This window comes from Nycticebus coucang, chromosome 18 (genome assembly GCF_027406575.1).
Source record: "Nycticebus coucang isolate mNycCou1 chromosome 18, mNycCou1.pri, whole genome shotgun sequence".
Classification (NCBI taxonomy): domain Eukaryota; kingdom Metazoa; phylum Chordata; class Mammalia; order Primates; family Lorisidae; genus Nycticebus; species Nycticebus coucang.
This window is the reverse complement of record NC_069797.1, coordinates 78,152,051-78,167,050: the sequence shown is the minus strand read 5'-3', so window position 1 is coordinate 78,167,050 and position 15,000 is coordinate 78,152,051. Positions and strand designations below refer to the sequence as shown.

General features: G+C 47.6%; 1 protein-coding gene across 6 annotated transcripts in view; it reads right to left on the bottom strand.

Moving 5' to 3' along the window:
- Positions 1 to 717: 717 nt before the first annotated feature.
- RNF213 (ring finger protein 213) overlaps positions 718 to 15,000 on the bottom strand; it is a 120,767-nt gene continuing 106,484 nt past the window's right edge. For 5 of the 6 annotated variants that reach the window (XM_053570645.1, XM_053570644.1, XM_053570646.1 and 2 more), the window contains 13 exons: positions 14,214 to 14,373; positions 13,341 to 13,521; positions 11,453 to 11,544; positions 10,651 to 10,902; positions 9,527 to 9,659; positions 8,940 to 9,023; positions 8,404 to 8,584; positions 7,769 to 7,970; positions 6,610 to 6,687; positions 5,894 to 6,088; positions 5,328 to 5,417; positions 5,049 to 5,227; positions 718 to 3,423 (listed from right to left, as the gene is read on the bottom strand). In XM_053570645.1, the coding sequence (XP_053426620.1) occupies positions 3,270 to 3,423; positions 5,049 to 5,227; positions 5,328 to 5,417; positions 5,894 to 6,088; positions 6,610 to 6,687; positions 7,769 to 7,970; positions 8,404 to 8,584; positions 8,940 to 9,023; positions 9,527 to 9,659; positions 10,651 to 10,902; positions 11,453 to 11,544; positions 13,341 to 13,521; positions 14,214 to 14,373 (1,981 nt within the window). In that variant the 3' untranslated portion in view covers positions 718 to 3,269. Of the gene's footprint in view, positions 3,424 to 5,048; positions 5,228 to 5,327; positions 5,418 to 5,893; positions 6,089 to 6,609; positions 6,688 to 7,768; positions 7,971 to 8,403; positions 8,585 to 8,939; positions 9,024 to 9,526; positions 9,660 to 10,650; positions 10,903 to 11,452; positions 11,545 to 13,340; positions 13,522 to 14,213; positions 14,374 to 15,000 lie in introns of those variants that run through there. The other variant, XM_053570649.1, reaches the window with a different exon arrangement.

Genomic DNA, 15,000 nt, shown 5'->3' with positions numbered 1-15,000 from the left:
CTGGCCTGCGGGAGGTTCTGCTGTAATCAGGCAGTTTGGTTTCTGGCCTGTTTTTTTTTAACTACCTGTTCTCCTGTACTCTTGTCAGGGTCATGAGTATTCCTTCCCCACAGGTTCTGAGGACGTAGCTTTCTTCTGGTTGAGGTTCTGTTGCACTTCAGGGGACACACAGTGGTGATCAGGAAGGAATCCTAGGGAAGAACACTCCTAGCAAGTGTAGGTGAGCAGGGAAAGGCAGCAGGGTCGCAGGTGAGTTTTTACGGGCCATGGAGCACCTGGGCAGGAGCAGTCCCTGGAGGTGCCCCGCTAAGGGCTCTCCTGGCCTCCAGTTTCACTCTACACTTCCCTGGTGCTTGTTTTTTTCCCAGTTGGAAATGGGATTCACAGTGCTGGAGCATATGCTTAATTAATAAGTGTGAGTAGGTTAGAAAGTGCAGAATGCATATAAATGCTAACCATGAATTGTTATTCTGCTCATGGCCTCAGGCTTTCTCCATCCACCTCCCTGGTTGGTAAGCAGCCTTCACTTAGTGGTGAGCCACTGAATCAGGACCTTCTCCTCTGACACACTGGCCGGATACACCTGGGTATCTTTGCGTAGCTGCCCTTGACTGTTTATCACCAGAAGTTTGTTTTTAAGTTGGAATTGCCTGAACACATGGTAATAACTGAAATAGCTCATGGTTGTGTTAGTTAACAAAAGACAAAAATCTCATAACCATTAAAGAAAGGTATATAATTTGTACATACAACAGAGTCTTCAAGGGGACAATGATCAGTTGTGAAGACTTTGAGGTAAGTCACCATTAGCATAGCACTGAAAGGAAAAAGCACCAGAGGGAAATGTCCAGACAGTGGGTGTGAGCGGGAGCTGGGAGGGTTGCAGATCAGGCAAAGTTGACTAAATGCACGTGGATAGTATGCAACAAATTACTGGCTGGGGTTTGGAACAGAAACCATGGGGTGAGGAGGCATTTGGTGGCAGGGCAGACAGGGCTCATCTCCCTGCTGCACTTCTAGGCCACAGGTTTCTCTCCTAGAAAAGCTTTCCTTTTTGGAAGAGACAATGCAGTTTTCCAATGCAGTTTATGGTGGCATTTTTACCACCCAGACACAAGTAGTAAGCCTCCAGCAGCCCACTACTCTCACTACCTTTGTTTTCTGTGACAAGGAGTCTGCCACCCACAGCCCAACGCACTGACAGTCAGCTGTCAGCCTGGAAGGATGCACTCGTTGGCTTTTAAGGCTGACAATGGCCATGAGGAGTGATGCTAAACTCCACCGTGGACTCACAGACTCTCCTGTCCTTTTGTCCAGAGGAAAATTTTACCACTTCACATTCTAATTTTAGTATATGTGCTGCTGAAGCGAGCACCACCACTTCACATTCTAAACCAGAACATACCACATCGTAGATACTTCGGCAATAAATTTCCACCAAAGACTGAAACTATCCAAAAGCCTAGTTGATGTTCATGTGCCATGAGTAGGAACTCTGCCTCCAAAGAGAAGGGTTTCTCAGTAAAACTCAAGTTTATTAAAACAGATATGACAAGTATAATAAAATTTACTTTTGCATGTGCTAGGCGAGTGTATTTTTCTAGAGAACATAATGCTAGATATGACAGTTAAGGCTTTGAAGCGTAACATACAAAATGAAACATCTTAATTAAAATTAAACACTTTTAAGAAAAGTGAGAGAAAACCCCCAGGCCAAAGGGGGAAACCTGGCACAGTGAGAAACTGTGGGTGTGAGCTGCAACCCAGCTCTGAGGTATCAAAGGAGTTCCAAGTATAGGTTGAAGAGTTTAAAAACAAGCCACCCCCTAACTCTTCACATGTATCCTGTAGCCGGCCAGGATGCAGCCGTCTGCGGGGAGTGGCTCTGCATAGTTTGGAGTGGTGAAACAATCACAGTCGACTAAGTGCAAGTGGCTTCTGTATGAAGTGAGTCTCTGCCACTCAAACACTGCAGAGAGTGTCAACGAGATGGAAATGGCTTCAGTCCTTCTGCATCTCCCGCCTGTGGTGCTCAGGTGTGCACAGCTATGTTCTGGACAAACATTTTGAATTTTTGTGGCTCTCCCTGGGCTCAATTTCAAGATGATTGAGGATCGTTTAAAATGTGTATTAAGAACATTGCTTCTGTTTTGCAAACAGTTGCTGTTCTGACCTCAATTCAAGTGGCTAATGACCCACCTAGGAAAATGAATTAGTCTAGAGTCGTAAGTACTAAAGTAGATCTTTGGAAAAAAAGAAAAAGAATGAGAAAATCAGTACACGATCAGGGCTAGTTGACTGTTTTCTTTTTTCCTCTTTAAGAAATTTAACTGGTTTTGTACTTTGGCTGCTGAGACCCAAATAAAGGCCTAGTTCAAGATGTCCAACCTTTCTTTTTCCTGTCACACACTGGAAGAAGAGTTGTCTTAGGCCATGTTAAATACAATAAAAAAACTCCACATAATTGCTAAAAGTATGCCTTTGATTCATGTTTACATAATGAACTTGACACAGACCTTTGGCCATCTATCCACACTCTTCATTTTGTGCCTAGGAAACTAAGACCCCATATGTCTCTGACTCCCAGTGCAGTGCTCTTCACAGTGCAAGCTTTTTGGTTCTTGCCCTCTGAGATTTGGCAGTGACTCATGCAGGTCTGGTCAGAGTTGGTTAGTTTGGTCTTAAGGCACTCACAGAATGCCCTGATTCTTCTTGTATTTGTGTGAAAAGACAAAAAAGAGTCTATTACTTTTTCCTATCTTGGAAACCCAAAAATACTCAGAATTTATGGAAGAAAGAAGAAAACCAGATTATTTTCTATAAGTACAGAATGCTGTAGAAAAAAGATGACAGCAAAATTTAATTAATGATCCTGTATTCCTCACGCCCCAGCTTTGCAGCCGTCTGAGGAGGGATCTGTGGCTGGGGGAGCACCACACATAGGCCATCCTGTCCCTGAGGCGGACTGCTACTTTGTCCCTCCTGGAATATAAATGATGGTGGTTTATTTCCAATTTCATGTAGTTCGTTGACATCTCCTAATGAACTGTTTTCAAAGTATGATGACAAAGTTTTGAATAGACACACAGTTCAAAAGGAGGTCAGCTTTCAAAAAGCTGTCAGCTCCCATGGCACATCTTGGTCTTGAATTTGGTGCCATGCCAGAAGCTCCTCTTACAAAGGCAGTGGGCAGTGATGGAGTCTGGGCCAAGGGTGAGCAGAAAAGGGACTTCTCATGAGGCTCCAAAGACAGCGCTGAGGAAGTAATTCTACCTAGCGTGTCGCTCCTGTTTCAGGTCAGCAGCCATTTTCCACACAGAGACGCAATTAGAGAGCGGTATCTCTTCCGGGAACTCGGTTTCCATTTCAGGAAGAATTTCACTGTCTTTAGTTTCCATGTAACTTACCAGAGTTTCTCTCAGGCTGAAAAACCAAGGAATAAGAGCTAGCATTTAAAACAAGCCTCCCAAATAACATAAGGGGATCAATCTGTTGTTACTTTTTCCAGTCCTCAGTAGGATCAGAGTGCTGCTTTTTCTTTTCTTTCTTTCTTTCTTTTTTTTTTTGTAGTTTTGGCCGGGGCCAGGCTTGAACCCACCACCCTCAGTATGTGGGGCCGACGCCCTACTCCTTGAGCCACAGGCACCACCCTAATCAGAGTGCTGCTGCTTCTTTTTTTTTTTTTTTTGTAGAGACAGAGTCTCACTGTACCGCCCTCGGGTAGAGTGCCATAGCGTCATACAGCTCACAGCAACCTCTAACTCTTGGGCTCACGCGATTCTCTTGCCTCAGCCTCCCGAGCAGCTGGGACTACAGGCGCGCGCCACAACGCCCGGCTATTTTTTGGTTGCAGTTTGGCCGGGGCTGGGTCCGAACCTGCCACCCTCTGCATATGGGGCCGGTGCCCTACTCACTGAGCCACAGGCACCACCCTAATCAGAGTGCTTCTTAAGACCAGAAATAACTAATGGTCAGTTTAAGGTCAGTCAACCACTGAGTTACTAAGCTGGGACTAGAATCTTGGGTGCAAGACTTGTGCACATAACTACCACTTCCCACACGCAATGTGCAAACACCAGAGGCCTGCAGAGTGTGCGTTGGTGATGGCCCATCAGATGATTTTGGTCACTTTAGGAAGCTTATTTGCAGGGCTTGCCATTCAAAAACTTGTATTCCATTTCATGTTTTATATTAATAAAGATCATAAATTCTCTAGGAGAGGTATTTTTTCTTCTACACTAAAAGTCCAGAATAGTAAATGAACTTACGGAATAAGTTCAAAGAATATAAACATATATAGGTATATGCCATATAGCATAGTGGAAGAAAATAGAAATATCCAATAGTGTTAAATCCTTACTTTACACCACACATAACATTGGTTAACAACCTAAGTGTGTAATATAGAACTATAAAAGCACAAGAAGAAAAAGGGTATTTTATAACCTTGGGATAAGGAAACCCTTATAGGTATATTTTCCAATGGAGACTTTATATGAGAATTCTATCGGATGTGATTTCATAAAATTCAAGACTGAGGGCTTAGCGCCTGTAGCTCAGTGGCTAGGGTGCCAGCCACATACACCGGAGCTGGAGGGTTCGAGCCCAGCCCGGGCCTGCCAAACAACAATGACAACTACAACCAAAAAATAGATGGGCGTCGTGGCCAGCGCCTGTAGTCCCAGCTACTTGGGAGGCGGAGGCAAGAGAATAGCTTAAGCCCAGGAGTTGGAGGTTGCCGTGAGTTGTGACGCCACCTTTCCCGAGGGTGACAAAGTGAGACTGTATCTCAAGAAAAAAAAAAGCATCTCTCTTTGATATAATTCTACCCATTAAAATGAAAATATATGACTACTACCGTTATTTTTTAAAACCCAGTAGAAATTAAAACAACACAAGTCCTCAGATGCTCTGTTAGTGGTAAAACAGCAGGAAGTGGGATCTTGAGGCAAAGAAAGACCTATTCTGTGTCTGTGGAAGACCCAGAGACAAGCAGAGCACGCCCTCTGCCCTGCCCTGCCCTGCCCTGCAGACCTGCATGTCCATACCTCCACTCGGGGTTGAAACTCCCCTCGGTTTGGGGGTTCTTCAGTTTCAAGACCATCATTTCATGGAGTTCAAGCAGAAAGGCGTCTAGGCTGATCTGATTCAGGAAAGTGCTGAGCAGCTTAGCATTTTCTGGGCTGAGATCCATTTTGTACCTTGAACTGATTTCCCTAAATGGCTCCTGAAATGAAGGACAAGTGAAACATCAAAGCCTGCCAAGGAAGGGGAACATAGCTCCCTCTGTCCAGGGAGGAGGAGGCCGAGGCCAGGGCCGGACTTACTTTTCTCAGTCGCAGCAGCTGTTCCGACTTATGAGCAGACAGGAGCTGCCAGAGGGCGATGGTGTGTTTTAACTGACACCTATTTAAGGCCTGAGAGAGAAGCAGAATCCCTCTTAGGCAGGAACGGTCTCACACCTGACTCCTGCCATGCGTCAGCAAACCTGGCGCTATCCACGCAGGCATTTTTCTTGTCATTTCTGCTCTGTACTGGTCTGATCTCCCTCATGAGGGAGCCCATCTCCCGTCCACCCGCTAGTACACCTGCCTCATCGTGAAAGTCTCTCAAGGGCCTCTCCCTCCCGCAGGTCTCAGAGTCCATTAGCGTGCACTTGGCGGCCGCTTGGCGGCCTGGTCGTGTTTGTGGTACGCATGTCTGCCTCTACCATCCATGCTGTGTTCTGTTTAAATGTGGGCTGACTGGATGAGGGCTTGTTTTTGCTCCCCTGCCTTTCCCTCCTTTTCGAGGGTGCCTACACTGAATGGTGGTATTCTTGGTAGGAAGCAGGGAGACTAAGGTAAGGGGCAATGCTGAGTTCCTTAGAAAAAAGCCTTCATGTGAGACGCACCTTTAGCACAAGAGCCGTCTGATCACCCATTCGCAAGATGTCTTGGACGAACACCTTCAAGTGCATGTCGGCCTCCCCACCCCCTGTGCTCAGAAATCCCAGAGTGACTTCTACGATAGACAGAGCTTCACAGGTGTCACTGTAGGACTGCAGCTGTCCGCTGATGGTGCTGATGGCAGATTTGGTGAGAGAGCTCTGCGAAGTCAGAAGCAGAAGAATGGGTCTACGGGCTGGGCTTCCTCTTTCTCGCTACCTGATACCTATGCGAACTTGGCTTCCTCACTGCCCAAGCCCAAGGTGGGACAAACTCTTTAACAGTCACAGTTGGCACTTGGTGTTCTGTAAGTGCCAGGCAGCATCTAGACGTTCTATAGAAATGGATACAAGCTCGGTGAAAAACCGCCGTGCGAGGCTGTGGAGACACACAGAGGTGTGCCTCTCCTGTCATGACTAGAGAGCAGGAATCAACGAGTTCTATGGGTCATTACTAACACCCTAACCCCACAAGACGTCAGTCTGTTTATACTCAACAAGAAAGCCTCCTGACTTGCTTGCCCTCTGCAGAGAGCACTGGGCTCTTAGGGAGGCCGCTGACACCCTGCTGCTCACGGAGAACACCAGGGGTGTGGCTGCTGGAGCAGTCCTAATGTGGAAGGAAGCCCTCTGATAAGGCAAAACACACCACACACACAAATGACAGCATTAACTGTGACCACCTGTGCCATTTTGTGCTTGATGTCCACAAAGAGATGTTCGTAGTTCCAGTCATGTCTGTATACCAGAGTGGGTATTCCCTAAATCGAGAAAGAAAAATTAAATCCATTGTAGGTTTTCCTCAGATGACAAATACATTCTTCAGCAGTAACTCAACTGTAGCATCAGGCTGTTCGGTGTGTCACCGGGCAGAGCATGCCTCTGGTTCAGGATGTCTGTGTGTAACCCATAGTGTATGGAGACAATTACTCCATGAGGAATCTAGCCAGGCCAGGATGGCCAAGCAGATGTCGTGGAGAGTAATGCAGCACGTTTGCCACAAGAGGTGCCAGGGAACACAGTGATGTGAAGGTATGTATTCCTTCTATACCTGCTGGCCACAGACCGTGGACTAGGCAGGAGCTCTGCTAGACAGCAGGGACATCAGAATGATTAAAGACAGCCTTGGTTTCAAACAAGGCCCACCCAGTTGCACTGAGGGGGATAAATGCACCTAAGTACCACGTGTCTGACTGGAGCTGAAGGGAGCCAGTGCCATCCAGGTGAAGGAACAGAGATGGGAAAGTGCCCACTTTGTTAATGCAGCACACAGGGTCCCAGGACACAGCTGGGAGGCTGAGATGGGGTTAAGCTCCAGGGCCTTCCACTCCAGAGCCTTAGCTTTGTGAAGGGGGCACAGGTGAGGCTGTTCCCCAGTGAGTGAGTCCAGCTGTGGGCTTTAGGAGCATGCACTGAAGAGCCTGCAGGCAGGGTCCAGTCATGAGGTCTGACTTAGGGATGGACGCCTGACCCAGAGCGGGTTATGGGAGTCAGGAGGACACAGAGAAGGGGAGCTTGATGGTGTCCGTTGGCAGAATGCATGGAGGCTGAAGGAAGAGGGGAACGATGACTAAGATGTTTCTTGGGTGGTTCGTGGTGCCAGTAACTATGGGAGAAAAACGTAGACGGTGAGTCCACTGGGACTTGAACAGAACCCTCCCTGGAGGACTGAGGCACAGATACTACAGAGGAGAGCTCAGGACAGCCACCCAGCCAGAGATGGAGGGGGTGGTCACAGGACAGACTGCTGGTGACACACTCACTCTGGTCTCTCCTGAAATGCTGAGGGCTGCCTATCCATAGCAGACACCACCAGGTGATGGCAGCAGCTGGCAGCCTTACCTTGAGGGTGAGCCTGGGCTTGCCCTGGAGGAAGCGGCTGGTGACCTGCCGCTGGATCTTATGCAGGTCGACCTCCTGCACGGTCTCTCCACCTTGCTCCACCTGATACTGGCAGTTGGACAGAATCAGCGGGGTCAGGTCCTGCTCCACATCGTAACTGATGACATGCAGGTCGGTGACCTCAGAGGCGTCCACAGAATAGCTGAGGGATGCCAAGATCACAGTCAGTGTCCAGGCCGAGCGAATGGAAACAGGACTCTAGAGTGCAGGGGCCCAGTTCCTGTGTGATGCTCTCTCTGAGCACATTCGAGGTCGGACAGTTAGGTTTGAGAACCTTCCTAGAAAAGGCACTTTGTACTTCAGTGCTGAGTATCACTACAGTTGCCTCCGGAGTATTCCTCTCGGCCTTTGGTAACCGCAGCAATACCCAGCAGTGAGGCATGCAGCAGTTATACTAGAAGAGTTCGCAAACTTAATTGTCTGACCTTGTAAACCATACACAAGTCTGGGACACCTGTGGGGGTGGCTGAGGCGTGTCTGTCAGGGAAGGAGCGGAAGCTGTGCTCACTTCTGCCTCAGTGGGCTTTGGGACCTGGGCTGAGCGGGTACCACTTCCTGTTGGCTCGTGCACATACCTGCTGCTTTCCTGGGAGAACTTTTCCACTGTGTAGACAATTTCATTGTGTAGGTTAATCAGGTACCTAACTAAGGCAGTAGAGCAGAGGCCCAGGCCTCGGTGCCGTGGCAGGACAACCTCGAAATCAGTGTCCAGATCCAAGTCAGTACTGCAGTAGTCTCTAGGTAGCTTGATTTCACCTGTTAACGACAGGAATTTTCTTAGGCAGAGAGGTTTTCGGCTCCATGTGCTTCTCATAGCATCACAGTGTGGGGAGGAGGAAGGCAGGGTCACCTCAGCTGCACACAGCCGGGAGCCAGGTCTGAGTTCTGCCTTTGAGCTCTCTTAGACGCTGAACAGTTTCAAGTGCTCTCAACTCCTTTATGACTCCACACTTACGGACTCAAAGGACTGAGAGTTTATTTTTCCTGATAAGCTATTTCTCTCATCCTGGGCACCACCGTCAAAAGATCTATAGATTCAACTTTAATATGGTGCCAGAAGAGCTCTCAGAACAGGCCGCTGCCGCTGCACTGGAGGGATTGGGACACTCACCTTTGGTCTCTAGTGATCTCCTCAGCTTGTTCCACGTGGACAGAAAGATAGTGATTCTGTTTCGAAATAACTGTCTCAACCCATCTGCTGAACAAAGGACTTTGTAAGAGCCCCAGCAAGCAGCCCACGAGGCCAGAGCAAGGTCAGATGGTCTGGGTGGGATATAAGAGCCCCAGCAAGCAGCCCACGAGGCCAGAGCAAGGTCAGATGGTCTGGGTGGGATGTAAGAGCCCCAGCAAGCAGCCCACGAGGCCAGAGCACAGTCACATGGTCTGGGTCGGGTGTAAGAGCCCCAGCAAACACCCTGCGAGGCCAGAGCACAGTCACGTGCTCTGGGTGAGGACCATAGTGCTTCCCCAGCACAGCTGAAATGCTGTGGCAAGCACCACGCTGAGTTTGAGGAGCTAGAGGGAGACGCTTTTCAGCTGCAGCAAAAGCCTGTTTGGGGGTTTCGCATTCACTTCATGCTAAAAGCTTAGGATACAGAGCATCCATTAACCTGAATGCCCCTGCAGCCCACCCAGTGCCCTCACTGGGGTGATCCTTTTGAAAAAAGACAGTCCTGATCTTACTGGAGCGAGTCGTACCTGAGTTGTGGCTGCTGATAAAGCTTCTGATGGAGCTGTACTCCACTTGGGAGACGTTCTGGAATTGTTTCACTAGATCCCTTTGCAAAGCCAAAATCTCAGGCAAGAACTTCACCAGTCCCAGTTCTGCTTCCTGTAGAAGGAAGACCCCTCGTAATACCTTTTTATTTACCTAGAAAAGGGAGTGACTGGGGACATAGACTTTGGGGTAGGCTGGTTGGAGGACTTGTTTAATTTTAGTGTGTGCCACTTTATAGGCTACACCATGGAGTGTGAATACAGGGAAAGGGCCATCCCATTCTTTCAGCAAGAACCTACGGATGGTGCAGCGCATCAGCAACGGAGGATGGAGACAGAGCCCACTTACAGAGCTGCACAGGACTGGGTGTGCCAGAGTGAATGAAGGGGATCTACGTCTTGGTCCTGTGACTCCCAAAGCACTAGGATTAGGCGTGAGCCACTGTACTCAGCCTGATTTTAGCTATGTATTCTTGACAGAAGTTTTTTAATTCAACATCCGCTCCCTTGGGAGGACCAGGCAGTGTACTGCTTGAGCTCAGGAGTTGGAGATCAGCCTGAGTAGGAGCAAAACCCCATCTCTACTAAAAATAGAAAAACTAGCCAGATGTTGTGGCAGGCACCTGTAGTCCCAGGTACTCGAGGCTGAGGCAGAAGGATCACTTGAGCCCAGGAGTTTAATGTTGCTGTGAGCTATAATGATGCCACAGCATTCTACCCCAGGTGACAAAGAGAGACTCTGTCTCAAAACCCCCCCAAAAAACATACACTCCTTAATGACCAACTACTCTGTTTGTACTGGGGAACAAAGATGAACAAACACACTAGGAAGGATTTATATTCTTTCTTGCCGAATGATCAGAGGCCCTCTCCTGGCCTCCATGTCCTCCACAGATGACTAATCTCAGCTCGTATGTATATTTCATCTATGACTTTATGCTTCAGCTACTATAGTTTGATGTGTATAAAGATCTCTATCCTCCGGTCTTCTGCCACAGACATTCTATTCAGAAGCGAAGCACTGAAGTAGTCTGTTAAGATGTTCTATTTTTAGGAATGATCATACTAACTAATAGTCTGGGGCCTTCACAGTGAGTCAGACGTACCTTCTGTAGGAACTGCCAGAGGACAGGCACTGTTTCTTTGCCATTTTTCTGCTCCACAATGTGCTGGAGGTACTCAACTGTGATCCTTTTTCTGCAGTTCCAAATCTTAGAGCAATGGACTTCACTTGTCCGAGGCAGGTGGGGCAGGAAGGTCGCTGGGTCACCATATATGATCTTGGCCACAGGGTCAGAGCTGATGCGCTCATCTTGGCTGATTAGAGTGTTCACAGTCAGAAGGGTTTTATCTAGATGCTAGATGAAGAAAATGATACAGAATTCTGGAAGTAAGGTGATCACCCCAGGTTAGGACACCTAGTGACTTCACCAGGGGACTTGTGCATCTCAGAGAGTCTGCCCTCTTCATCTGAGCACGTAACCAGACACTTGCTTTTACTGTTTATTGTTGAAGTGTTCCTTGTTTGTAGATTAATATCTTCCCCAAACAGAATGAGACTCAGTGATGTGTATTTTATTCTGATTCTTTTATTTGCTGACTTATTTTCTGATGGACTTAGCTACTCTCACTGATGTTCGTATCTACCAGAGGATCACTACTTATGACCGTCAGTACATCTTTAGTGGCATCTACAGGATAGGCTATCTCTCTACCTCTCGTTCTGCATTCTGCTGTAAAAAAGCAGTGGGAGAAAGCTACTGTCTGCCCTTTGTGAACGGTAGACAGCACAGGAGGAAGGGCCCCTGGGGATTTTAGGTGGAGCCTTCCAAATCCGCACCTGATGCCTGGGAGCCCCTCCCTTTCCCAGACGGAACAGCTCTGGGGCTGGCAGCACTTAGCACTCACCTGCAGTTCAGGTAAAATAATAGCTGCAATTTGTTTTTCCCAGCTGTTTCTCATTTCTTTGGTTGATAGTTTTGCATCAAAATATAAAAGCCCTATAAAGAAATCAATAATGTATAGATTACTCAAGGAATAAAAAACATGGCAGTCTCCATATAGCAAATACTAAATAAACATTAAACAGAAATAATGCACCTTTTGTGGTAGTATCTTCCTAAATTAACCTATGTCTTTTTTATTTATTTTTTTTATAGTTTTTGGCTGAGGCCAGGTTTGAATCCACCACCTCCAGTATATGGGGCCGGCGCCCTACTCCTTGAGCCATAGGTGCCGCCCTAACCTAAGTCTTTTTAAATAGTTCCTGCTCCTTTCACCAATCTTTTGAAGATATTTCAATCTCTAAAACTTCTTCTAACCCACATAATCATTTGTAATCTTAAAGGTATTCTGAACAAAATTACTGAAAGGACAGAACTTAAGCTCCACAGTCCAGGGGCTCAGTAGTGGGGCCAGGCTACCATCAGCTGTCTCAGCCAGCACACCAGAGCCTGTGTAGAGGATGCAGAGTGCTCTGGGAGCAGCCCCCACCCTCTTGCCAGCTGTGATTCTGGGAGAGCTTACCTGGGTGAACTCACACCAGAAAGGAGGCTTAAAATAATATCAGATTTTGCTAAATGAGAAATAAAGACTGATGCTGGCTTCTGGCAGAAAAGTACCTGCAGTGGGATAGATTTTCTTGCCATGGGAAGGACTTTTATTGCTATTATTATTTTAAATAATATTATCCTCACAATGATACAGGCAGTCCTCAAGTTACAAACATCTGACTGACGTATGACCCATACTTGCGAAAAGGGCTATCACAAGCAACAGGTAAATGTGCCAATTCCAGCTTATGCACCAACTGAAGACCAAACCTGTAGAACCTATCTCATTCATTATCAGGAGACTGCCCATAATTGTGATTTCTGCAAATGAGTAAAAAGAAAATAAAACCACTCTTAATTATACTACTCAGCAATAACTTTATTTCATCTTACAGACCTTTTTTGGGGTATGGATTTAAAATTTTAAAATAGAGGGCGGTGCCTGTGGCTCAAGGAGTAGGGCGCCGGTCCCATATGCTGGAGGTGGCGGGTTCAAACCCAGCCCCGGCCAAAAAAACCACAAAAAAAAAAAAAAAAAAAAAAAAAAAAATTTAAAATAGAAAATTAGCTCATTGAGTATAATATTTGGTGCCTACTTTTTTATGTAACAAATTGTGCATACATAAACATTAGGTCAGCATACCACGACTATTTTTTTTTTTTTTTTTAGAGACAGAGTCTCACTTTGTCGCCCTTAGTAGAGTACCGTGGTGTCACAGCTCACAGCAACCAAGTTTGTAGGCTTAGGCAATTCTCTTGCCTCAGCCTCCCATGTAGCTGGGACCACAGGCATCTGCCGCAATGCCCAGCTATTTTTTTTTCAGTTTGGCCGGGGCTGGGTTTGAACCCGCCACCCTTGGTATATGGGGCCGGTGCCCTACTCACTGAGCCACAGGCGCCACCCACGACTATGTTTTTGGAAGGCAAAAGCTGTGCTGGTGATTGTTTCTTGGACATACGTCACGTGTAGACACTGTGTGTCTCCAGTATGGCAGGTGAATTACTTATAGGCAAACTTTGGAACTGAAACACCTCCACACATACATGCACTTTTAACACCTGTGTGCACGGCCCTGAGTGCTGCGGGTCTCAGCCAGGCAGGGGCAACTGAGACAACAGGGCAGCTCTTTCCCTCCTCTTCCCCGCTCCCAGCCCCACCTTCCATGTGCCATCGTTCCTCACTCTGGAGCCATGGGAGGCAGCCTGCATGACCCCTGCCTGGCCCAACCTCGCCCGGTCCTTACTCTGGCCAGAGAGGTGGGGCTGCTCCAGGAGGAGGCTGCGCAGGGTGAGGTGGGCCACGGTGATGGTCTCGTCGGTGCTCCTGCCCAGCATCCTGGTCAGCTGCTCCAAGTCTCTCTGGATGTGCTGCTGCAGAAATCCCTTTGGGTCCCTCACTTGAGGCTTAATAATGTTTTTCAGAGCCTGTGGGGTGATGAAACAAGACAGCAGATGGGGTATTGTGTGGCGAGGAGATGACAAGCCCAGCAGAAACCATCAGGAGTGAGAATCCAGCACTGAGTGAGAATCCTGAGATGAAGTTCGCACAGTGGGCCAGGCACCATCAAACGGCAGATGCGAGAGAGGCAGGCAGGTGGTCAGACCTCTGCTGGCTTTTACGTTAGCAGCGTGAAGGAGGCATGTTTAAGCCCTGCACTTCTGCCACCGTGGTTCACCCTGACCGACGAAGCGCAGTACGCTGCGCTGTTCCTTCCCTGGAGTTCCAAGGAAGACACTGGCAAAGTGACTAGATCAGCCTCTTCCCAGCCAGTTGTGGACGGAAAACAGAGTCGTTCATTTAAAGCAGTGGTTCTAAATCTTCCTAATGCCACAACCCTTTAATACAGTTCCTGTGGATCGCAATCCACAGGTTGAGACTCGCTGATTTAAAGGGTTTGGTATGATCTGATGAGTAGTTCTCCCATACTGTCACCTGCCACAGTGGGAAAAATTGAAGTGTATGAATTTCACATGACTTTGTAGATTAGTTATCAATGATATATTCAAAATACACAGGTGGTGGCTAGGACTTTTTAGACAATATGACTCGTAAAAAAAACCACAGCAGGTTCTTCCTATAGTAACTAAACCCATCTCATGGCAGCAGTGTGCTATACCTGTTGGTCTCGGGCAGCTCCCAGAAGCATAGCCAAATGAGTGAGTAACCGGATGAGAGTGAAGACCACCGGAGACAGCTCTCGGTCAGGCACCACCGCCACCCCTCTGTGTTGTGCGTCACCCAGCACGTGACCAGTCTGAGTAGTGTCTGTGATGTTTCTAGAAAGAATAAGAAAAGACAAGGTGGGTCATTTCGTCTCAGCTCTCAGGGCAAACTTCATGTTCTGGACTTGGAGACTCGGATTTAAAGAAAACAATGTTAAAAGTACTTCTTTTCTGCTAAGCCCAGACTGCCTTCCTAGCAGTCTTTTTCATTACACATTCACCTTCCTCGCTGACCAAACCCTACAAGGTTCTCCGTGTACAGTGGCTGCACCTGTGGCTGTGGGTGTTAGTCCCTGGGCAGGAAGTTAGGACAGAAGCCTGGGTCTGTTTCTTCCACTGACATCCCTGTGGGCAAGGAGCAGGTGCCGAGAACAACAGTGTTTGGGATGTTTGGGATGGCAGCCATCAACATGGGACAGGCCACATGTTTCCCAAATAGAACACTGGGATCCAAGGTCTGGCAGAGGGTTTTGTGCCACACCGTGACAGGAGATACAGTATGGCAGGTACATTAAGGTGCAGAAACATCTGAGATCCGTGGGCATTCTAATAGTTTTTGGAGATAAGAAGAAAGAATATTTCAGACTGTGACAGTACCAGAACAGTCAGTGTCTGATGACCACAGACTGCTCTCACCAACTTTCTGAAAGTCTTTATAACCACGCTCATATCAGCATGGGA